The sequence below is a fragment of the Choloepus didactylus genome, chromosome 11, assembly GCF_015220235.1.
Source record: "Choloepus didactylus isolate mChoDid1 chromosome 11, mChoDid1.pri, whole genome shotgun sequence".
In the NCBI taxonomy this organism is placed as follows: Eukaryota; Metazoa; Chordata; class Mammalia; order Pilosa; family Megalonychidae; genus Choloepus; species Choloepus didactylus.
The window spans coordinates 84,837,396-84,863,520 of record NC_051317.1 but is presented as its reverse complement, the minus strand read 5'-3'; the positions used below and the strand labels follow the sequence as shown (position 1 = coordinate 84,863,520).

The 26,125-nt window shown below is 36.7% G+C and overlaps 1 protein-coding gene across 12 annotated transcripts in view; it reads left to right on the top strand.

Annotated features, from left to right (window-relative positions):
- Nucleotides 1–26,125, top strand: part of PDE4D (phosphodiesterase 4D) — a 1,663,062-nt gene that overhangs the window by 1,018,466 nt on the left and 618,471 nt on the right. The window contains exon 1 of one of the 12 annotated variants that reach the window (XM_037799057.1): nt 15,941–18,479. The exons of 10 other annotated variants lie outside the window; for them this stretch is intronic. In XM_037799057.1, coding sequence (XP_037654985.1) covers nt 18,433–18,479 — 47 coding nt within the window. In that variant the 5' untranslated portion in view covers nt 15,941–18,432. Of the gene's footprint in view, nt 1–15,940; nt 18,480–26,125 lie in introns of those variants that run through there. One more of the 12 variants, XM_037799055.1, reaches the window with a different exon arrangement.

Below are 26,125 nucleotides of genomic sequence, written 5' to 3'. Positions count from 1 at the left end.
GGCGCTCACTTCATGCTGGATGAATAATCCCCAAAACGCCAGCCAAGGAGACAGTACAAAATATCCGCCTTTGCCAAATCATCTCTTAACTTTTTTAGACAAAGACACCTAGCTATTTTAATTTTGCCTATGGAAGAACCAAAACAAGATGTTTTCACGGTGAGGGTTTAGAAAGTCATTGATAGGCTTTGGAATCAAACTGCAGCCTAATGCTATGCGTATTTGTTGACATAAGCAGAACGTCAGTAAAGTGCCTCCCAGTATCTCCAAATAGCATGTTGGCATCTCAATCGTGGAGGGAAAATGTTGGTTTTTTTTTTTTTTTAATCCAAAAGGCAATACAACTTCCAAGGTATATGAAATCAGAAAATTGTAAAAGAAGTCATTTGCTTTTGCTGTGTAACAAAGAGAAAAAAAAAAAATGATAGAATTGGGGAGAAGAGACAATGAAAGATTATGAACATTATCTCACTGTAGGACTTAACTAGCTTTGTAACTTGGGGTGACTTGCTCAACTATTCTGTGCTTCTGACTGTGAAATGGACAACGTACTTTTCTAGAAGATTAAATGGAGACATGTGAACCAAGTGTTTAGCATAATGTTTGATATATATTAGTCACATGGCATATGATCATTATTAAACACACTGTGGCATCTATGAACACAGAGCCTCCCAATCAGTCCTTTCTGGCTGTGTCTACACCCACAGGACAATGCTGGTCTCACAGTGTAGTGAATGGGTTTTGGAGTGCCATGGCAGCTCAACAACTTTTACCTTGCTCCATTGGCAAGTAACTTAACCTCTTTTTGTTCTCCAGGTTCCTCTTCTATAAATGGGGGATGCTAATACTCGCTTTAGAGGGTTATTGTGAAGATTAAAAGATATGTTTGTTAAAGCTCAGTGCACAAAGCCTGCACCAGAAGAAGAACTCAAAAAAAAAAAAAAAAAAGTTAACTTTATTTCACCCTTCTCCCCAATTTCCGATGTGCTATTGCATATTTCTAAATGGTATTTGGAAGTAAGCTAATTTGTTTCTTAAGATAATTCTTTCAATTAATACCATGCATTCTTTTGAGAAGCTCAGCTCAATTTACATAGCTTAGGATGTATAGATATAGGTTTACACCAGGGTATTCTGGGGCTCCGAGTGAGTTCACAGACCACATTGCTCTGTGAACACATCAACACTCTTATTTATTTCATACATATATTTCCTGTCTTATCTACTGTAGTTCTCCCTGAAAAAGAAGGTACTGTTTCATTTTTAAATGTTGTATCTTAGTTATCTATAATAAAGTAGCCAAGTTGGGCTGACCGCTGGTCTAATGAGTTTCAGTTTTAGATGAATCCTTTTGGTTTATGCAGTTTCAGGTCCAGACCATCTTTCTCACACAGGCCAGGAAGCTCACTAATGGATAAGCACAGCCAGGCCCCTTAGGTCCAGAAGGTGTGATGGAATAGGCCTCATCCCACTACTGGATAAAGTGACCCAGAGGCACTCTTTCCTGATGAAATCAGGAGCATGGTTTTTTTTATTTGGAAGACACTGTCTCCCCTCTCCACATCCCATAGTCAAGGAAAATTAGATTCTGATTGAAGAACAGAGCCCAAGAGTTGTAGTAGCAAGAGTTTGAAGTTTTGTTTGACAAGTTCTGTACTCTATAATGATAATATTTCCTATGTGTTTCAGATATTGGAGAAAGTCTGGGAGCAGAACAAGGCTTTGTGTATACCAAAAGGGTGGAGGTAGGGGAATAAATTGAGAGAGAGAGACAAAAACAAAATTGATTGAGTGTGTGATGGGATGCTTTAATTTTCTTTAAATATGTTGTCTTTAGAAATAGCAAATTTATGATCACAAATATAAATAAGATACACATAGAGTTGGAAAGTTGAGTAACAATCATTTGATAAAATGTCCGAAAAATTTCAGATGGATGTAAATAAGAGAATAAACTTTGGGATTGCCAGTTATTACATGTTCCTTATTTCATTCCTAAAATAAATTTTATACAATTATATCACTGACTTAATATATAGTAACAAATTGATTGTTAGCTGATATGCATTTTTAAGCACTTTCCACGCTATTATATATTGGTTGGCTTGAAAGTTACTAAGTGGCAGGGAGAAAAGTTATGATCCTTCTTTCCAGAAACTCAGCATCTGGTCAAAGCGACAGAAACATGATTTTTCGTTTTGTTATTATAAACAGTGCCGGAGTATGCATATACGTGTGTGTATGCATTGCACTTGATAAATTATTTTTGTAGATTAGACTACTACAAATGGAGTTGTTTATCAAACAGTATGTGTATTTTACATTTTAAAAATATCTGCTAAAATATGCTTTAAGTAAAAGCCTTTCCAGATCCCTGGTTCCACCAGTTGTGGATGAATATACCTGTTTCCACTCCTCACCATCAAGGGATATTTTTAGTCTTTAGTTTTTACCAATGTGATAGGCAAAATATCTCATTGTAGTTTTAATGTATTTCCTTGATTACTAGAAAGATTGAGCATCTTTCAAATGGTTATTGGCTATTTGTAGTTCTCCTTCTGTGATGCTTATTTGCATCTATTTTCCATCTTTATTTTGGGTTGTTTGTCTTAATTCTAATTAATGTATAGTCTCTCCTATGGCAAACAGTAGAAAAACAGTAACATAGCTATGTTTGGAGCAGACCCCGCCAACTCCTCCTACATTGATAATTGCTCAAAAAGTATATATTATCCAACCTTTTGATAGTTCTGTGCTGCTGTTTCCTTCTTACCTAACTTACCATTCCCACTACTGGAGGCAGCTGGTTAGATTGCAAACATTTAAAGAGGGCAAGGGAAACAAATATTTATTGTGTTCTTACATGTGCTATGTGTTAACTTATACCTTCTAATCTAGTCTCAAACAAGTCTAAGAAATGTATTGCTGTCATTTTCCAGATGAAAAAAATTAAGATTCACCGAGGTTGAGTAATGAGCCAAAGGGTAAATGAAATAAGAGACCTCAGGTTTTCTGGTGATACCAAAAAACCTGGGTCCCTTCCACCAAAATATTCTTTCTTCAGAAAAACACTTCCTTCTCTATCCCATTAACCTAGCAGTATGCATTAGTTCATTTACAACTCCAGATCTGAGGAAAGGTAGTGCAGAAAGAGCTAGGATTGGGTTTAGGTTTATTGATCTCAAGCTTGGGCTGAGTACCAAATGGGATCATGGCTGATGATAAGAGGAGCAAGGTCATCTTTGGGTTGACTTGCAGAAAGGAAGAAAAACTGGAAGAGGCTATATCAAAAAGTGCTGAGAACATGCCATCTATGCCATTGAGCTGGAGGATGCAAATAGAGAACAGATAATTAAGCAAGTGTCCAAGTATGAGGGTGACTGCCCCTCAGTGTGTGTGTATACACTGTGGAAGAAACAACATAAAAAAAGAAAGAAAAGGAACTTAGTCCAAAGAACAGTTAAGATTATCAGTCAGTCATTATGAGATGCCATTCAGACAATGGAGTAAGAAAAGCAGAATTGCACACTACTACGGGTTCCCTCAGTAATAAGCATATTCAAAAACCAGAGGCCTGCTTTATGGGAATGGGATCAGTTATACCTTGACTTATTTATCCAAAAGCCATGTTGTGGGTAGCAAGATTACTACAAGTGTCTTCTTGGAATATAAAGGATGATTATGGTAGCTGAGGCCACTGGCTTTCAGTAAATTCCATCTGGTACTTTACAAATTAGCTCATTATTTTGCTGTTCTTATGAATGTGTTAGTCTGCAAACATATCATTGTCACAAATTAGTCACCTAGTGTTTCTCTGAAAGTGATTTAATGTAAGCACACCCACATCATAGTATGGAATGGTAAAAATAGGTCTTTGCTTGATTCTCTAAATAGAACTCAGCATAAAGTAGGGTTTGATTTCCAAAGCGGTCTTTGGTGCACACATCATCATCTGATTTTCCCAGTTTGGAATGTGATCATCACCCTGGATATTGGCAATAGCATATAATACTCCCTACCTTTGGGTCTCCATGAAGGATCTAAGCCTACTGATAAATGGTGGAGTCACATAATAAACATAGCTTATGTTTGTTTTTATTTACATTTGTTAACACAGGTGTCATCACAACTGTTGTTTCAGTTCGGTAATAGCAACTGCAATTTTTTAAATTAACCATCTGATTTTAAAGTGTTTTTTTGTGTGTGTGGCAAATGAACCCACCCACCGGCTCTGTAGAAAGAAAATAGTGAGAAAGCATAAGCTTTCCACTCCTGTCTAAATTGATTATCTAATGAGAAGCACCCCTGTTTGAATTATAATAAATATCTCATGGTGAACTGTTATGGTGCTTTTGAGTACAAGTGCTGCGCCCCTAATCGATGGCTTAAAACAAACAAGCAAGCAAACAATGAAAATTTATTATCTTATTCCATGAAGTTTCGAGGTGAACTGTTCAAGGTTGGTTATTCAGAAGCTCAAGACATCGTGCAGGTTCTGCTCACTTTCCTGCTTTGCCATCTTAGCACACTGTCATTTTTCTCAAACTGACTCCTCCCACCCCTTATCACATGGTGGTTGGTCAGGGTCAGACACACAGTGCAAAGGCAGAAAACGAACCCCCTTTTTTTTGTTCTCTTTTTATGAAGTGCTTCTCCCAGAAGTCATCTTAGCAGATTCCCTTCATATTTCATTGGCCAGATTTAAAATGGCTTAAAAATCATTGGCCAGCAAATAGGATTAGTTTTATCAGGATTTGTCCTGAGTTGAAGTATGGTGTCACCTTTTCTGAGTACTAACTGTTTCAAATGGGTGGGAAAAAAAAATTGGGTCTCTGCCAGCAAGGAAGAGGAGAGAGATAATGAGTATAAAACCAACAATGGTAAATGAATCACATTGTTAATCACTTGGTAACAGATGTTAAAACTGAAGTTTCTGCAAAGGCAGTGAACTTCAGTAGAAGCTGAATCCCAAAGTGAAGGGACCAGTCCCAAATGCCAATTTTCAAAACAGGTGTCCAAGAATTAGTTTCATGACTCCTGGAACCTTACGCAGGGATTGAGATTATAAAAGAGTTCAGAGAGGAAAAAGGCAAATTAATTTTGTGAAAATAGTTTTTTAAGAGAGAGAGAACTGTGTAATGCTGTGAGGCATCCCCTTCCCTCCCTCCAAGAGACTGCAGTTGTCTCATTCACAGAAAGCCCAGAGGAAAAAAGGCTTCAATGGTGGGAATTTTTCCCGTGGACCAGATGTACACTGCACTAGAGAGAGAGCTGGACTTGAGCCATGTTATGTCCTTCCACAGGGGGCCATCTGGAAAAAGTACTTGGATTCCAACAGCAAGAGGCTGTGGGGATTGGGCCACTAGAAAACCAGGGGCTTGGTAGGGGGCTGGCTAATGAGCAGTCCTTTGAAAACAAGGCTCTGGCTGAGACGCAGCAGTTGTAGCCAGGGGTGCCCAGCAGGAATGCTGCTGTTGAACCAACGAAAGTGTCCATAGAGAACCAACCAAAGTGTCTGAACATTGGCCAAGCCCCCAATGCAAGTTGCCATTTTATGACAGTGCCAGTTCAAGAAAGAATCCCGTCTCTTTCTATGTTCCCCAACCCCAGAGGAGTCAGTACCAGTAGCTGGCAAGTCAGACTAGCAAGGGAGAAGGAAGATGAAGCCTGGCCTCCCTCCCACCCGAAAGCACCCCCGTCAAGCAGCCAGTCTACAGTAGAGAACTCTGCTGGGAGAGGGAAGAAGATATGAGTTAAATCAAGTTTGGAGTTTGGGATTACAGTTGGGAATGGACAGTTCTGATTTCTGGATAGAATCAGAGTTGAATCTAAGTGAAAAATCTCTCTATTACCTAAGAGAGACCAGAAAAGTTGCAAGACTTTCTCCATAAATGAAACTTGAAGGGGCAGTGGAAAACCAAAATAAAATGTGTTTTAATACATTATCACATATCCTGAAGTATACGACCAACAATGGTAAAGGAACCACGATGTTAATCACTTGGTAACATGTTCCAAGGAAAGTTTCAGCAAAGGCAGCGAGTGACAATAGAAGCTGAATCCCATAGTAAAGTGTAATATGGATACCTATTTACAAATATCATTTTCCTAAAATACCCTGATTATATCACATCACATTTGTATCTCTCCTTGCATGTTTCGTCTTTCTATCTTCCTCTACTATGTGAGTGAAAAATTAGGGAAATATATTTACCTCCTCTAGCAAATTTCCTTCTCATCTTTAAAAGCATCTATGCTCCAGAAGAAAGATCCCAAAATAGGATCTGCAGTCAGCCTGTCACTGAGTGGTGACCGAGGGGAATGGAAAGTTAGAATTAATAGTAATCTCCTTCTGTCCCACTCCAGTGTCTTTCATTTCCCTTCTTCACTCCTTTGGACTGGGAAGTTCAGGACTGTCACCTGTTCAGTATGCCTACAGCCTAAGAGGAGAGCCCCCTCCTACCCCCAGCCCTTCCCGGATTCAGGGCTGCAACAACTGCTTGATCCTTCTCTCTCTGGAACAGAAATATCCATCACCCCTCCCCACCTCCGTACATATAGTGGCAGCCTCATCTCAAATGTACTGTATCCCCAATCAGTGAGTAATTATGGGAAAGAGGGAGAAAGGACTGAATTTATTTCCATTAACTTTGTACCTGATTTCTGTGTAAATTGGGGTGGGGTCCCATTCCTTTTAAAATGAGGTGGGGATTTCACAAACTAAGGAAGCTTACTGAGGGTCCTAACAACAAATACCCAGATGCTCACCTGCCCACATCCTGATTTTTTTTGGCTCCCACACCTGTTCTGTCACCAATCTAAAGAGAAATGATCCAGGGAGAAAAGGGAAGCGATTCTAAAAGTAAGTTTACTCTGTGATCACTTTTGCCATTTTTAATTGTTTTGTGGGAAAACATTAAAGCTCTTTCGTGTCTTCAAATATTTTTACAAATCTTGGAACTAAGAATAACAGATGAAATTGTGTTATTTTCCACATTGAATTCTTTCCCACTCATAACATGCTCTCCGTAGAGAAAAGTATAAGTTACATGGTTAGGCAATTAGAATTCATATTAATAATTTTCTGGTACATCAGTTTTAAACATGCATGACTGACATTTTGCGTTTTTGTATCTATTAAGTGGTTGTTATAGTCTGTAGTGATGTTTTTAGAGGTGGAATGTGCCAGTTACAGAGAGAGGCAGGCTGGTTGATAGTTGCAAGTGCTAAGCATTTTGGAATCACCCTCAAGGCAGGATATTAAACACAGCAGGGCAGAGAGTGTGAAATGCTGGGTGAAGGCTACAGTGGGCAAGTAGGATTTAATAACCAGCCTTGAATTTATTTTTTGCACTCAAATGCAAAGGATGTTTTACTTAATTATACTATAATGGCTTTGAAACTATTAATTATTCTAAAATATCGGGCTCTGGTTTTTATACATTTTTAACATTTTAAAAACTTTTATGTGATTATTTAAAAATAATAATATGAATGTCCTTTATTCCTCCCTAGAATAATAAATTTTCCTACTCCATAAAGGTAATTAAAATCCTACTATTTTCGTCCTTGCTGAATCTCTCACTCTTGTGCTCCCTTATTTGAAGCAAATTGATAGTTGTGAAGAAAGTGGTGAAAGGGTTTTAAGAAAAACATCAAGCTAATGTTTTGACTGGAAGTGTAATAGATGTCAGTCATAGTAAAAGAATGTTCTTTACAAAACATCTGGATGTGGATGCAGATGCATGAATTGTTAGCTCCACTGTGTATGTGTGTTAACTTAAGCTCCTTGATCAAATCACCTTCAATTCAATGTCAAGTTACTTAACTTTGGCCATGCAATATTATGGTACAGCATTAATTTAAATTGCTTTATTTTTGGTTGGAAGGGAAGAATTTATGAATAGTGAAATAAAGTTTCTTATATGCTTACTATTCTATTCAAGATGTCAATCGCAATGAGAAAGAACTGACTCAAGCTCCTGTTAAAAAAAAAAAAAACAAAGCTAATACAGTTACTGTTAAGATACAGAAGTTCACAGGAACAATATGTAGCTGTGCCTTCTTGGATTTGAAAAATTCAGAAATTGAAGCAACTGCTCTCTTTGGGCCAGGTTATCATCCATTTCAGTTTTTCTGTGTTTCTGATCTTTGTCTGCTGCTTTCTGTATTGTCATACTCCGCTTAGTCATCAGTTTGCACTTGCCCGAACTTCAGCCCCTGGGTCCATATGACATTTTGGTTCAAGCCCACCTCTAAATGATTAGACTCTGTTTCACTTATTATTGTTCACATTCCAAAGACAGAATATTAATATTTTCTGCCTAGTGAACACATTGGGTGACAGCAAGTCAACTTTTCATACTTATTCCAATCAGCTGTTATAAAAGGTAGGGGACAGGAAAAGCAAGGACTTTAGAAGGAGTTAGCCATAGGTATACAAAAATAATCATGTGTGGTATAGTGACTGACTTATTTAGAGTAATCATTGACTCAACAAATATCTTATTGAGCACTATGTGCCAGACAGTATTCTAGGCACTGAGAATACAGCAAGACAAATAGACACATACGCACACACAAAGTCCTTCCCCTATGGAATGTGCATTCTAGTGATAATCTTTAACCATCTTTTTAAAAGATAACATTAAAAAATCATGTATCCATAGAGTAAACTTAAGATTGCAATACTACACTTATGTGTATGTATCTGCATGTATATAGATATAATATATATACATAATCATTCTAAGTATCATAGTCATATTTTTACTTAATTCTATGGACTATGAATGGTGTGTGTGTGTGTATTTGAAGTAGTGGTGGTAGGGCTTTGAATTTTAAATGGCATCTGACTTGCAGCTTTTTAGGTAGCCTTTAATACAGCCCACTCCAACTTCCTATTAAAATCACTATGAAAATATACCCTCAAAAATGACAATAAAATAAAAAAAACGTTAAAAGCCAGGACTGAGTTTATTGTCAGAATATCAAAGAATCTGTAAACTGGATTGAAAATTTAAATGATAGACCCTCTATCCTATTTCATCCTAAACGTAGTTAAAAACAATTTCTTAGATTTATCTGGGCCCAGAATATATATCTGCTATATACTACTACTATAGTAGATGTATAAGTATCTTGATTTTTTTAAAAAGAAGCATACCAACAGACTCAAAGATGGTTCAAAATTAAGGAGTTTAGAACAGAAAAGTTTAAAGGAATAGCCTCTTAAAACTATCTATCACTATAAATGCATCTTAAAGATTTTAAGGGAAATAATTATCCCTGTAAACCATATCTGCTCTAACTGCTCACCTAAATAAACCTGTAACAGTTGGAGGGTTTGACTAATTTCTTTACCATGTGCCATTTGGAAAATAATAAAGCTCTTTCTCAGGCAGTGCTTTTTACCAAATTCAGAGTCCAATTAAAATGCTCTTAAAGTAATATAGAAATCTGTGGCAAACCCTTTATTCCTAGGAGGGAAAAAACCACTGGAAATATACTGCCTCTTCTGTTGGGAGTAGGAATCTGGGCGGCTTGTTTCTTCTTGTGTGTTTTTCTGTTTTATCCTATATTTCCATGATGAACTTGCATGGTATCTTAGTTTGCCAGCCTATTATGACAAGTACCTCACAGTCAATTGGCTTAAACAATAGGGATTTATTGGCTCATGATTTTGAGGCTTGAAGTGCAAAATCAGGACATAGGCAAGGCTTGATTTCTCCCTAAGTTCGCAGCATTCTGGTGCTGGCTGCCTGCAGCCCTCAGGATTCCATGGCTTGTATTTCTGCCTGTTGTCAGATGGCACTGTCCTACTCTCCTTTCTCTCTCCTGTGACTTCCGGGTTCTCTTTAGAAGGCCTCCAGTAATCCAGATTAAGACCCACCCTCATTCAGTTGGTCATGCTTAACTAAAAGTAACATTTTAAGAGGCTCTAGTTACAGTGGGTCACACCCACAGGAATATGGATCAAAATTAAGAACATGTTTGTTGGGGTACATAATTCAACCTACCATACGTGGCTTTTTAAATGAAATAATATACTTCATTTCAAAAAAGAACCTTTAAATGGTATTGCATGTATTGAAGAAGAAGCTGTATGGTAAAGTTCAGTATTTATAATAGACTGCAAACCAAGTGTCAAAATAAACATGCTTGAGAAAATTATGGAAAATTACTTTCATTTCAAGCAATCATGAACTGAAGAAATGGAATCTATTGATATTACTATGATATATATTTTGATATCTATAATTTTGAAATTGAGTAAAAATTGGACAGTTCCAGGTAGGCAAGATTAATAATTATGTTACTTTTTAACTGGGAGAATGAGTGACAGAACTGTCATCAAGCATTTTAAATTGTCAATGGGGGAGAAGTTGTTTTCCATACATCTAATCAGTTAGGGTTGATGTCACAAAGGCCACCTATACCTTATTATAATACCTCTCTTGTTGCTACTTAAAATAGCATTATTCTTGGCCTGACCATTCTGGGTATGATTGTGTAACATTCACGTTTGTTTAGGAACTGCTTTCTAGATTGAAGGTGGGGGGAGGTGAGGCCAAAATCTAGGTACTTGCAGATACCCACATATTTGACCTGGGGTAGAATATTTGACCTAATGTTATCAGAATGTTTGATCAATTTTTCATTTTGCAAGTAGACATAGCTTTAATGTGAATAGTCCTAACTCTAAATGAGTACAACTTCTGACCCCAGCTGCCATGTTTATATGGACTTGGAAAAAGAATAAATCAGCTAATCATTTATAATTTTGGCTCATATTATTTTACCTAGTAATATCAGTGGACTCTTGGAAGTCTTGCATATATATTTTGAATGTAACTATTCAGTTTTGAGGTTTGAGGTTAAAATTTTCAAATCCATCAGAGATACTGTCTGGCCATATTAGAAACATAGGTTTAATATTTCAATGTATAGATGTTAACAATAAATTATTATTTTTCCTTAATAAATACTAAAACTATTTTTCTATCCTCTGCTGTTTTAATTATATAAATAATATGTGAATCTGCTTTCATTTAAAAGATTAGTTGATGCAGAAATATGTAAAGTAAAATGTGAAAATCCTTTTTTAATGCTGCACACCCCCATTTCCTTATTTCAGAGGTAATTACTAAGTCAGTAGTTTGTTTTGTAACTTTCTGGTTCTACCCTTTGCTCATATTAACACATGAGCACACAAACAGACATAAATGTTTACATTCATGAATTCATATTCAACCTATTTATTATTCTGCAAATGAGATTTTATTTTCCACTTAGCATTATTTTAGATATTTTTCTAACTCAGTTCTTTTAAATCATTCTTAGGAATTCCAGAATATTTTATGAACATGGTTAATTTTGAAGGTAGACATTATCTTACCTACATGAGAATTTTTTTTACCCATTGGAATTTCTGAAACAAATAGGAAATATAATTCCATTTCAGAAAGGACTTCAATATAACTTCATTTTTGTTTTTTTCTCTTTATGTTAATTTTATTTCAAGTAAATGGCAGACCAAATGAAGAATCTATATTTTTATTACATTTTTTATGTACAAATTTTAAAAGTATATTGTGAACATTTAAAGAGCTCTCTTCACATTATAAAGTGTTCTTTCTATGATTTGCCTCAGTAAGTTAAAAATGATAATATAAAAATAGATTTGCTATTATCTCCATATTACAGATAAGGAAATTGAGTCTCAATGAGGTTTAGTGATTTGGTCAAAATTACACAAAAACTAAGTGGCTGGACCTGAAATTAAGATCCCACATCTTGAGATCCCAAAACAGAATACAAATTCTACATTTTTCTCATCAAACTTTCTGTGGATGTTTTTTCCACATTGCAGTTTTTGAATAATAAATATTAAGTGCTTTCTCTGTTCTAGTATTAGGTTTTCCTAATACTTCTCCCCAAAATATTAAAAATGGAATTTAGCAAGCATTCTAAATATTCCGATTATAAAATGTGTTATCTTTGATGATATGAGAATTTTTTTTTGTAAATGTATTTATTTGTCACTAGACAAATTGGTCATTAAAAGACTTAAGCTTAGGCTATATGATCTAAAAATGAGTTGTTATTTTAATTAAACTGTGAAAAGTTCCAACAAAGTATCTGTTGGTTTTTGGTGGCTTAATTGTGTTTAATGGGCATCTTTTTAACTTTTTAATTGGTTTATGTATCCTTGGTTATAAGTGTATACAGAAATTGTACAATGACTCACTGAAACATGGCTCAGTTCCCTGAATCTTAGCATTTGAAACCATGACTTCATGAAGGTCTCATCTTATTTCAGTTTTAAAGGTGCTGAACAGCAATGCCTTTAGACTTCACTAGAACTCATCAGAAGTGAGAAGTCATCATGATCAAACATGGCTGTTGGTTAACATTTACTAAGTGCCAACAACAATTCTGGTGTTATGAATACACAGAGGAAGACACAATTCCTTCTCAAAGGGCTTTGTTTTCTGTAATGGTGGGAAAGAGGATTGGTCGTGAAGGTTCTTTTCCCTGCCTGGGTGGGGGAAAAGGAAGTGAGTCATCTTGGGTTTCATTTTGCATGTGGGAATGCCTCTTTCACCCATTTGTTAATTGATGATGTAGACAAGACAAAATAACTGAAACTATGTGAATATACACATAGCATTACACATATTAAAGCAACTTTTTACTATCTTTTTATTAGAAATTTGAAAAATATACCATTTTTCTGGTATTGGGCAAGATATCCAAGTAACCATAGCTTCTTTTTTCTTGGATATAATACATTAATACTACTTAAATGGACAATGTGTTTTTAAAAAGTATGTATGGCAGCGCCTGGAGTGCTACTCTGCAGCCGAGGAGTGAGCCCTCGGTTTTATTTCAGTCATTGAATGACTAAGACTCATCTCAGTTATTAAAAAACTTAAGTATGTTTGGAACTTGGGTGTGTGGATTTTTTTTTTTTTTTTTTGCAAATTCACTTTACGAAATCTAAATACAGATCAAGTGTTTCTGATGAAAATTTAATGTTGAAACTGAGATGTGTCCAAATTCAGTTTAAAAACACACCAAATATAGAAGATAATGGGAAAAAAGTATAAAAATCTCATTGTTGAAAATATTTATACAGTGTTGAAATGGTATTTTGTATATGCTGGGTTAAAAAAACATTAAAATTAAAAAAAAAGAAAAAAACGGTATGTAGAGGTATTTGTATATGTTAACTAGGGACCAAATATCTACATTTGAAAACAGAAGTCAGAAATTATCCAGCCTCTTGGAAGAATGGAACACTTTCCAAAAAATATCTGAACTGATGATAACTATTCATATAAGGTTAAGAAAAGATCATATTTAAGGTCCTTGTCATTTCATGTCTAAATCTAGAAGAGTGTTAATTTTATTTCATCTAACTTATTTAAAAGGGAATCATTGAGATAAGTTATTGATTATGGCAGAAAGTTGTGAGGACAGAAAGATATACCTTAACAATTGAAATTAAAGTTAAGTTCTAAAAGGGCAACTTGCCTCAATGAAGTACGTCATCACCCCCTCCATAACTGATAAGTGACAAGTGACTAAAGTATTTAGAGAACACCAAGTTCAGAGACTAGGGTGTGGCTTTATTCATGTTATGTTTGTATCAGCATAAAGATACAATTTAACCATTTCTATTACACACATTGAGAAGGAAGTGTGCTTATTGAAGGGGTTTGGAGAATTAGAAGTCTAGAATCTTACTCAAAGAGTAAGAATTTGCCTAGAACGAATGAATTCTGTACCTAGTGTTATGTTTTTATAAACATTTTTAAAGAACCTGACTCACTTTTCCAACTGAACTTTGAGATAAAACAGGTAAAAGCAGAAGGTTCTAGTTGAGACAGTAAAATGTACTTGGCCTCTCCTTTGCCCTCTCTTGGCCTGAGGTAACTTTGCAAAACTACACTGTTCCCAGGAACTTAGTTAGAAAACCATCACCTTTGTGAGCATAAATCCCCCCTGCCCCCGCCCCATTGCCCTGATTCTGAGTGCACTCAACCATCTTTGATGACAATGCTGATTAGAGTATTCCAGTTTGCTCTGAGATTGTGTTTCTCTCTTTATCAATAAATCAGCATTTTGTGTTACATTTTTTTTTTTTAACATCAGTGTCATATGAGAGTGTTTAATGTGAGTCCATCCCTGAAAGACTGATGACTTGTACTTGCTATGGAAAAAATAAAAATAAAATAAATTAAAGCCTTTGTCTTGGTAGAGCTGAAGCTACACTATAGTTATCGGGACCTCATAAAGGTTGTGCCAACCTATGGTTCTCTGCTTATAATTATCAGTACTTTATTGATTGGAATGATGGGGCTGGGATCTTTTATGACTACTTCTAGTATTTCTCTGCAGTTCCAAGAACAAATTATTTTCTTTTAGTAGGAAAAATGAAGAAAAAAAAAAAAAACTTGTCGTTAGTTTGTCAAAATTATACATCCTTGAGTAAGTTTTAAATTACAATTCTAGCAGTTCTACTCAAATGTTATTTCTTGAAGTCCACACATTTATGAAATATTACGTCTTTATGGTCATAACTCTTAAGACCCTGTTTTAATAGACATGAAAAATGCTGGAAATAAACTGCTTCTATTTTCTAAGCAAGCCCATTCTCTTATATTTGTTTTCATGAGTCTGTAAGGATACTCAATTTAGGCTTGTTTATTTACATGTATTCTTGGTTCCCTGAGCTGTGAAATAAATTACATTTTTTACTTTGTTAGCGTTCAAGACAAATTTGGCTTTTCTACTGTTTATCATAGCTTCTCAGTTATGTTTCCTTTCATCCTAATTTGTTATACTTTATTCTAAGTAGTTGAATGTATAAAAATAAAATAAAAACAAAGTTCATTTTAAAAGTACTCAGTTGAAAACTCCTCTTAGCTAGAAAATATTTTAATTTTAAATCTCCTTTAGTTATCTAATGATTAAATCATTTGTGTTTTTTAATTTACAAAGTGCTTTGCTTATATTATTGCAATATATACTAGCTAATAAGAATTTAATATTGAACCGTGTTTTGATTGAAATTCAGAGATAGTTTTGATTGAAACTCAGAGATATTTTTGCTATCCTATCACCCGTAAGTAAAATTTTAGCATAGGAGGAGTAGAATAGAATCGATAAAAAATAAGGATAACTCAAATAAATGTCATTTATTACAAGGGAAAATAAGTTTCTGTATCAACTTCTATCTTTCTGTTTGGTACTTTCCATGGAGACCTACTCACTTCTATAATCTAAGGACTAAGTGTTGAATTTGAAACAGTTAGATGAATGTCTATCATCATCATCATTAAAGAACACTGGACAGAGTCAAATAATGTGAATTCTCTTCCAGATTTACTGCTCATATGATGTATGACGATGAACAATCACTATCGTTTTGGAGATTCATTGCAAACATTGGTATAATAAATGTCGTATTCTCTTCAGCATAATTCTGTGAGGCTAAAATAAAACACATAATATTTTTTAGAAAGCATAATATTAATGTTAGGAGGCTTTTTAATATAGTAGAGGCACTAGAATGTAGTGGCTATAGAGCAGGCTCTGGACCTTGGTTCAAATCCTGACCCTTACTAAACATTTGGCATCAGGCATATTACTTAACATCTGGATACTCAAGTTCCTAGTCTGTACGATAGGGAAGATAGTAATCCTTAACTAATAGTGTTGTTGTGAGAATTAAATGAGACAGTAATGTAAAGCACATAGAATAGGCTCTGGGACATTGTAAGTACATTCAACTGTTATTATTATTATCATTTAAATATCTAAGTTTGAGTTGCCCTACAATGCTTGATTCAAAGCACTGAAAGGTTGTTAAAAAGCCACTCAGACTGAAGTTTTCTTGGTCAGATAACAAATGACCTTATGGAGGAGATATATTCCCGTCAGATAAAATAGGTCATAAATAGCTTTCCTAGGCTGTAGGAGAACCTTACAAGTATTCTGAAGTTCCTTTTATGTTGCTCTACCATCTTTCTGATCCAAGTTGAAACTGCTTTTAAAGGAATCACCCAGTTCTTCCTCCTTCCAGAAATATTTCCACTGAGGTCATCATTTGATAAAAATTAAAACTCCCCAAATCATGGAAGTTGCTAAAAATAAATGGGTTTCTTTATACTTGGTTTTGAATTGGTGGGACATGTCCACCCACCCCCCAACCCTTGAGTAATGTTTTCTTCAATGACAGGGCCTCACTGGGGAAATCCTAACTAAAGATAATAGCATGGTACATTGTGTTGCCAGTATTCCAATTAATGTTAAGCAATATTACTTTTTAAATACCCAAGTTAAAAGTAATACATTAAGAACGAGTACACTGCTATTGTAAAGTCCATTCCACTACTGATTTCAAACAAACACCATTTAAGTGCCAACCTACAATTGGAAGAGTTTACTAATTTATTTTTGCCCCAAAATGGCATCAACAGTGATGGGGTGCTTCCAGGGGATTATGGAACAGAGTTTTTGCAACCAAGGGGTAGGCTTGAGGCAATGCAAAATGTCAACTGCCTGCATTGCAATGTTTTATCTCAGCTTTCCTCAAAGGTACACACCCCTGATCAAACAAGCAGCTTTATGGCATGCGCAGTTGCAATTGAAGTGTAACTGACTTCCGCAGAACTAGCTTCCACAGTGTTTCCTGTCCAAAAATCTCCGTGTGGTCATCTGTAGCTAAATGATCACAAATCATCGAGTAAGTAAGCCCTCCCCACCCCCGATATTTTTGTTTTTTTCAACAAGGACTCAAAGTGACCAAACCCTGTCATGTGCAAATGTTCTCTGGACTTCCTTGATTCCTTTTCCTTTCTTCGGATAACAAGGGAAAAAGCCTTCTTCCGTAATAATATCTATCTATTCAAGGTGTCATTTCCCTTGCGAGGTTATTTACAGGTTCCCTACCGTTTAGCTTTTCTTGCTCAGTAATTGCTTACTGAAACAAATCTGCTCTTTCAAAGCGAGCTTTTCCTTTTAACCCCTTTTGCTCGCTCTTCCTTGGAGGCTAGCAAGGAGTGCGCCGGCTCTGCAGTGTCGGGGAACCCACCTAGAGGGCCCCCTTGACGCCAGCACATCTCTTGTCAGGCAGCAGTCTCTGCAGCCGAGCCGGGCTGCTGCAGAGTTAACATCCAGTACCACGGAGCCTGCAAGTGTCCTGAGCTGCTCAGAGCTGGGGAGACGCAGCCCAGGGCAGACGAGGCTGCTGCGACGATTACAAACGTGCTGCTGGAAATTCAGCGCTGGGGGACCCCAGCAGGAGCCTGTTGCCATTGTGTTTTAAAAGCATGCAAGGTCTGTATAGCTTGGGCATGAGAATCTTTCAGAAGATGTCAGAGCATCAGAGTAAATGACACCTATTGGGGAACTGAATTATTTGGGGTGTGAAAGGAGAGAGAGAGGAAAGAGAGAAGACAACGGGGGAAGAAATTTCTTAGACAACGTCTGACTCGCAGCTGTGAAATTCATTTCTTTCCAAGGGAAAATATGAAAAGCCCACACATGGTTCTGATAACAAAGTGAAGGGGATTCTGCAGTGAAAGGATCAATATCTTGGTCATTTTACTTGAAGAGAACAGACAGCCTTATTATGGGGTTAGGCAGCAGAAATGAATTTCATCATGACAGTACCTTCTGAAGTCATGATGGTAGCTGATGGTAATTCTGTCCTGCGAAGCAGAAATTTCTCATTGCCTTCCTACTTTTGTAGTTGAAAACCAGCAATTCTGAGATTTGGGAAAGAAGTTGGCTTTGGTTGTACATGGTTTCTAGCCCCTCTGCCCAGGGTCTTTGTCCGACACATCTCAGAAGGCAGCACTGCGTTAAAGTGACCACACATGAATATGTGCCTTAGAAAGAAGAAAAAGCAATATTTATTTCTAAAGGACAGCATGGCAAAGCAACCTGAAGTTTTCTGTTTCCCTTCCAACACTTCTTTAACAAGGATAACAAGAAACTGTCTTATGACTCCTCTTTTCCCACATTCCAGAGCCCTTCCTGGGAGGATGCATTAATTCACACCCAAGTCCGTTGGATTTTACCAGGACAATATTTGCAACATTTAGGATTAGCTATTGAACTGGTTATTTTAATGTGTTGACCATCTAGTGGAACCTAAATGGATGGAACCATACCTGCAGTACTTTATGAGGTTTCTCTTTACAGATCCTGGAAGGGCTTGTGTTGCTGGGGGTTTTTGTTTGTTTGTTTCTTTGTTTGTGTGGTTTTTTCCTTTTGTGGGGGAAGAGATTTTTTTTTAAATTCAATACTTGTTGCAATAAATCGCCCATGAAGCTGCTCAAACAAGAGAGTTGGAATTCATCTACATATAACATATGAGACAAGGATAATATTAATGACAGAAGATCTGTGAACATGATGCACGTGAATAATTTCCCCTTTAGAAGGCATTCCTGGATATGGTGAGTAATCAATACTCCTTTCAGTTTGTACAACTCAGAATTATAAAATTCCATGACAGTTACCAGATGCAGACTTGTCTTGAACAATATTGGTATCAAGTGAGAATGAAAAGTAAAAAATATAAAAAGCGAAATGTTGTCTGAGGGAGTAATGGTTATGCAATAGCAAACTACTTGTTAATGTAAAGCATCCCAAAGCAAGATGGCAAGCAGGAGGCTTGTTATAATTGCTAACATTTCATGAAAAAGAAAAGAAGGAAAAAAAAAAGTTGAGATTGGCAAAATATTTAACCAATAAGTCAGAGGAAAAGGAAGATTTGGGATTTGTGTTTTGCTGTTTTGCTTTCTTTTATTAGAAAATTCCCTGGGGAAGGATACACACATATATCTCTGACATTTAATATCAATTTGCCTGGTTTTAAAAGTCTTTTTGAATTTCCAGAAGAAGGATAAAGGAAAACTTAGACTATTGACTCAATTTTAAAATAATACTAAGCTGTGTTGGTGTCTCCCATTTTAATATTTTAACTAGTCAAGAAATATTTCTACCAGAATGAGCCAATTTAATAGAATTTTCACACATGAGTCATGAAGTGCTCACACCTTCATTGCACTTGCTTGGGGTATTGATATTTGGTCAGGTATTAAGGTTCAATGCAATGGATAAAGGTCCCTGGATATGTGACATCATGTACCATTTCTTGTTGGAGTTTATGACTAACTATGTATAGGAACTAATTGCTGAGTGTATTATAAGGGCAAAGCTCATTATTTCAAAACTGCTTGTTTCTATCGCATCTTTAGGGTCTACTGGATTCAGTCTCTCCCCAGCAGAAACTTTGTGAATGCATAAGTGCACATTTTAAGGCTTTGTGTCTCTGAATGTGTTTTGTAGTGGATACTGCAATGTGTCTAATTTTGGAAGTACATTGCCCAGGTATATTCTTTGGATGGACTCAGAATAAGGAATAGATATCAAAATCTGGGTTTCTGAGGGTTTCCTGGCTGATCTCATGACAGTATCTCAAAGGAAGACTTCTGGATGCCTTAAGGAACCACCCAAATCACCTGCTGGTTTGTTAAAGAGGTTTCTGCCTCTTAGCTGAAAACCAGGTGCAAAGAAGTGTGGGTGACATCCTCTATCACTCTGGGCAGGTACTCATTTCCCATCAGTACCAGACACATCCAGAATTGATGCTGTGGCGTATCTGCCTTCTCTGCTGTCCAGAGCCATCATCCCCAGTCTCTAATGTGCTTTGGAGGGACTGTGGGCGGCAGGCCAGCAAACCCTCAGTGAACCACTTCCAAGTGCATCACCAGAGTTCATTCTGGGGGAGCTTTGGTGCCATCACCTTGCTGGTCCTGATGGTGGGAGTCAGGCATCAGCAATAAGGTCTTTGTCATTCGGTGGTTCTCAGGGTTGGGCAGAAGGTTTTTACAGATAAATTCACACATAAATAGTCTTTAACTTTAAGAGTCAAAGATCCTGGGAATAGTCCCTGGCACATAGTAGGTGTTGGTCAAATATTTGCTTTTTTCTTCTACTCCTTGTGCCTTTCTTCAGGGCTAATTTTAAACCTCTTAAGATTTGTTTATGGAAAAAAAATGCCATTCTCATTTCTGTAATGTGTACTTTGCCATAAGGCAACAGTTTTTTGTCCTACATAACTCCTGTTGTTTGAGTCCATTTGTTTATGTTGCAATACACAGAGTACATATATTCTTTGAATGCCTGATATTATAGCCACATTTTATTTCACTGCATTAACCTAACCTCTACTTTTAACTGGAAAGAAATGAGCTATTCAACTCCACAGTTTTTGAAAGAATGCAAATTTGCTTATTCATGCTCCTCTAGATCTGTAGTAATATGTTTGAAGGCTTATAGAGAGATTTAGAGCCCTGGTGGGTTTCTCTTATGCCTGAACCTAGGTCACTCCTCATCCATTTCACTGCATGACACACCAATATTTTTGTTGTTGTTGCCAACCTGAGCCAATGTGGAATGTGGGTGTTCTACGTATTTATTCTTACCTGAGTCCCTTAGAAGGATTCATTAATAAGATATTGAACTCAGAGGAAGAAGGTGGTAGTATTTTTCCAGGTGACCCAATTAGTGTTGTGCTTGGTTCTCAACTTCCCCAGTTGTTGTCGGTTTTCTCTTATTTGTAACCTCACTTTTCAGTCCTGCCAGAAGAGATTTGAGGTGTTTGTTGACAGAAAACCTTCCTTCCCTTTGTCCTGCTGTAAGAGTCCCTTTTAGATCACATTCCATGGTCATGAATTAGGGTGTTAAGAAGAAAGGGTTGGCCCAGTTGTTCTCTTTTTCATCTCCAGAGACCCCTAATTCCCTCATTCTCACACACAGGTATTTTCTTCGTGAAGGGACAGATCAGAAGTTAGCAGAGCAATGCCAGGGAATAATAAACATTTTAAAGGAGATGAGTGCATTGGTTTCATGAGCCCTAGCTCATTTCTGTAAAGGCCCTAGACCCTTTTGTTAGGCATAACAGAGAGGTGCGTGCTCTGACCCTGTTTCTCTTCTGCTTTTTGAGGGGCAGGAAGAAGAGAAATCGGAGGCACAGAGGGTTTAGAACAGTCTTTAGAAGTTTATCAGAGGTAATGATTCAGCTAGAAGCCTATGAATAGAATTCCAACTTGGACTCTCATCCTCCTGCCCTAGGGTTGGTGTGCTGGTCATTGAGCAGGAGTATTACAAATTCATTGTTTATTGGTTACAAGTTAAAGTTAATAAATGGTCTTATTACTTGTCTTAATAGAATACTACCCCTTGAGTGCAATAAGAGTGGTTTGAAAAATGTGCCTTTCTTGTTTAAAGCTACATTAGAAATATCTGCTGTAGGGTTTTATTGCACAGCCTTCTTTCCATTACACTTTTCATCCTTATTAGTGCCAATCCGAACAAAGATAAGGGTTTGCCTTACTGGGTAAAAAAGTTCTCTATAGCTCTTCTTATTTTTTATTCTGGCTAGTTGTGAGAACATAGTGGTAGCCTGGGAATTCATGAACAGGCCTTTGTGAATAGTTTGTAAGAAGGGAAATGCAAGCCAGCTTTCTAGGAATTTAAATTCCTACCTAGCAGCAATTAAGAGGACTTTCTAGAAACATCATGATGTGGAATCACATGCATAAGTTTGACAAGAATGATAAAATATAGGTAACTAACTTATGTTTACAATTTTTTCACTTTATTTAAAATATCTAAGACAACTTTGTATAATCTGATTTGTAAAAATGCTGTAATTTCATGCCAGAGACATTGGGACCCTTGTTAAATGCCATCTAATTTTCTAGTTGTAAAACTCTTGTAATTTAGGAGGGCATTTATTTGAATTCCTAAAGTCAAATGCATCCTTTTCATGGTGGACAAAAATGATTCAGAGAAGGAAGGGATAGTGGATGACAGAAGGCAATGGCCTTGCTTAGTTCTGTCATCAGCATTTCCCTGAGGAAACCTGAGGAAGACTTGGGACTGGTCATTGTGAACGGTGATGAACCATTTCATTTATTTGGTACTTAGGATTTAATTTCTTAAAGCCCATACCTCTAAATGCTTTTATTAAACTGTCATTGTAATACTGAGAGTTGCTTCCCATCAAGAGGCAAAATGGAGTGAGCATGGCATCTTTACTCAACATTGAGGCCTCTTTTGCCTTCTTCTGAACCAATACATTCCTTTGCTGGACTTTCCCTTTCTAGGAATTAGTTCCTAACAGGTTTAATCTAGCAAGTCATAGTTCAGTTGTTCCTCTATAGACCAATGTTCAAGTCATAGACCATCTTATTTTGTTTTGTTTGATCTAAATCCTTTGCAGATTGAAGCAATATATAAATAAATATATTAATAACATTATATTCATATATAAGTATATTTATATTTTTGAAACAATAAAACCACTGCAGAAATACTCAGAAAAAAGGTGAGATAGCCTGCTTCTTAAAGAAATGAAAATCCTTTCGAGCCTCTTAAAATCAAATCTTTTAAGGTTTTCTTCTCTTCAGAAGCTAAAGAAACTACAGAACCTCAAACCAGAATTGCATTTTTCCAGAGTTTATGTTTTAGCCAATATAATAAGCTCACTTGCCTTATTAGAATATTAGTGGGGTAGAGAAATGTTGAATCTGATGACTGTGTATGCACTGAAGGACAGAGTTTGTTAAGTCTCAAACAAAAGAATAGAGCTGTGTTCATTTGAGTTAGCCCTCAATTCTTCCAGTGTCTGCTTGTTTTCTAATGAAATTTCAGGTCATTGCTGACCTTGCTTCAGCACCATCTCTTCCTCTGGGTGCAAAACTATCCAGAAATTCTAAAATCCAAACATCAAACTCTCAGTTTGATTCTGTATTCCTGTCAGAGCCAAATACAATTTATTTGTAAACAGTTACAGCAATGAAGTTTAGCTATAGCTGATAATTATACAAACTCATGTTGTTCACAGATCTCTGAGGTTCAATAGTAATGTCAGCCATTGTTTAAGGCAGAAGTTCAGATTTAGATACAAAACAGCCAAGATTTCCCTTTAGATGATACAGTCATCCTATTAAACATATAATTTTCCTCTTGGCTTTTTATTTTACAACCCTTAGCTGTCTTTTATAGCTTCTATCTCTAGTCTCCTAAATTTCTGTTAGTCACACTTATAACTTAAAAATAAAAATAAAACTTCATATTTTCAGGTTTTTGCTTTTTAAAAATTTGATTAGGAATCGTATGGTAGAGGAAGAAAGTCGCCATCAATGATATTCTGCCTACCAGTTAATGGAAATTAAGTATGATTTTTACTTAAGAGTCTTTCCACTGTAGTAAAATAGTTTGTGCACTTTAAACTCCTGAATAGTTAATACTCAATGCACTGAGTGGGTGGCCCCAAGCCCAGGAGGTCTCAGACATTCCCCAAAAAAGGAGGAAAATATTCTCCTTCATCTGAAAATGCTTAGCTAAGGATTTGGGGACTTTTTGCTTCTATTGAACTCTTCATTTTCCACCCCCTCCTCCCTGGACTCCTTTTAGCTGAATGTTATTGGCGTACTTCTACTAATACTGGGGTATCTGGGTTCAGAAAAATACAGACAAGTAAAGGAAAAAGAAAAATAATTTGGATCTCTGAAATGGAAGAAGAACCCAAGGGAACTTCACATCTTGGTACCCACTTGCTACAGGTTAGAAGTTCCTTTAACAGAAACCAAAACAACAAAAATAACCACACCTCTCTCTTAAATTATACACTGCAAGCATTAATGCTCTTTACTACTTTATCTAGTTATAGCATCATACACTTCTTTGTTTCAATAGCTCAAAAACCTGTCCAAGCCATAAGTTGACTGCTACAACTGAATTTCACTCAATTGGGTGGTGTTTCCAGTTGATAGAGAAGTACCAGCCTGTAAACACAAAGATTACTCTAAGGGTATGTACCCCAAGATGACAATGTATTTCAACTTGAATCTATGTTGCATACAATTTTGAGATATATATATATATCCAAAATATATATATTTCAAGGATGGATGATCAGGAATCTGTGTAGTCAGGTTACTGGCTGGGAAAAGAAAACAAACAAAAAACTCCAGGTTCCTAACTCTAATTGTGGTGTTAATACTTTGTGTGAGCTTGAGAAAAGTCTCTGAGCTCTTCACTACCTGTTGAAAATGACTGCAAAAAATATTTTCCACCTTCATGTTAAAGAGTAGACTATTCAAAAAATTCTCATAGCACTTTAGTAATAATTTTCTAGAATGCTAATGATGACACACTAAACCTCTTGAGTGAATTTCTTAAAATATATGCAAACAAATATAACGATCGTGTACTTCCTGGGAGAGATCAACACTGATTGAATTCCTGTGCATGCCACATGTTTCACATGTGTTATATCATTTAATGAAGACTTTCTGAGTGGGTCTTATTCAAATCCCCATTTGCATTTAGGAAAGTGATGTACCTGAAGGTTAGGTAAAGAAGAGCTCAAGATCACTTATCTGTTACTTGGAGAAGCCACCCCATTCAAAATCTAGTTGGCCTGACTTCAGAGCCCAATGATGTTTAAATCAACCATACTGTTCTTGTGGCAGATGCCTTACCAATCTTTCCATGGATCTTCTGGAAAATAGATTAGCAGTATGACCAGAGAAAGTAAGCAGATCCACCCTAGTATTTAGCAAGTTGGGTGAGGACATAGAGGTCTAGTGAATGTGAATGACCTTTTTTTAAGGAACCCTCCCTGCTAATATCAGGACCATGACCTACACTTAAACTGTGTTAGCAGCTCTTTTGCTGTTTTCTCAGAATGAGAAATTTCACAAGGAATTTGAGGGGAACTGGGTTTTCAGGCCTACCCCTGGCTAATAGGGTATCTTTCTGTGAATAAGTAAAAGGTCCTTCTCTGGGTGGACATGTTAGGAAAAGATGCCGTCCTTTAGGAAGAGAAATTAGAAATGCAGACTATGGTGTTTAGTGAGTGGAAAGAGGCTTTGGGTAAAGGAAATTTCAGATACCCTTTTCTCCGGGCTGGGCATACTCTTGGCGAGCTGACCACATGAGGATTCAGCTCTACTTATCACCTTCACGTGGCGGTTGTACGGTATCCATACTGCACCATGGAATGCAGCAGCCCTGACCTGGCTTTGATACGGGCTTCATCTCCTACCTTGATGGACGTTTGTGACAGTCAAATGAAATGTTTTTGAGAGCGCTGTGCCAGCAATAAAGGATTACGCGTTTTGGGTTTTGTGACCCTCATTATTACATTCTTCAAACTGTTGAACTCATTAGAGGACTTTAAAATCTATTGTGTGCCCAGGTAAAGAATTAACAAAGTCAGAGCTAAATGCCAAACAGCCAGAGAAACATGTTAGTCATAAAATAGTCCAATATCTCAGTTGTTGAAAATGTCATTCATAGAGAATTAGATTGGAACATGTGGAACATACTGATTCATTTAAGACAGGGGATGCTCAGATGAATATGATACCATCCCTGCCTTGGAAACTTTTATAAGCTAGTGAGGAGCACAGCATGGAAACAAATAACTACCGTCCAGTAGAGAGAATATTAATACCAGTATATACAAAATGTTATGAGAGTCCGCAGGAAGAAGCTACTTAACTGGCTTGGTCCAACCACATTATAGAAGTTGAGAAATGAAGGACTAAAAATATACCTGATGGACTTGAGAGTTAGTAGTTCATTGGTATCACTTTAGAGTGTAGTTTAAGAGAATGTGTGGGTTAGTACAAGTGGAGAAAAGTAGTGAAAACGACAGTGCTTCAAAATTTTTGAACAAGAAGAGAGGAGTAAGAGAGAAGGAGAGGAAGTGGGGGAGGGAGAAGGAGAGAGGTTAGGGAAGCGGGGGAGGGGAAAGAAGGGGAAGAGGAAAGAGAGAAAGGGGAGAGGACTAGTAACTAGTGAAGAACAGGTACTTGTAAGAGTGGGGGGAACATGTCCTGAAGGAAACATAAGGATATAAGATTTGGGAATTAGTTAATGGAGAACATTGCTTCCTCTGAGATAGGAGGGGAAGAAGAAGAGGATGGACACACGTAATATAGTCATTAGAGAAGTGGAATGGGAACCTGAGGGAATTTGGGTCCCATCCCCTGTGTTTTCTCTGGGAAACAGCGGGAGG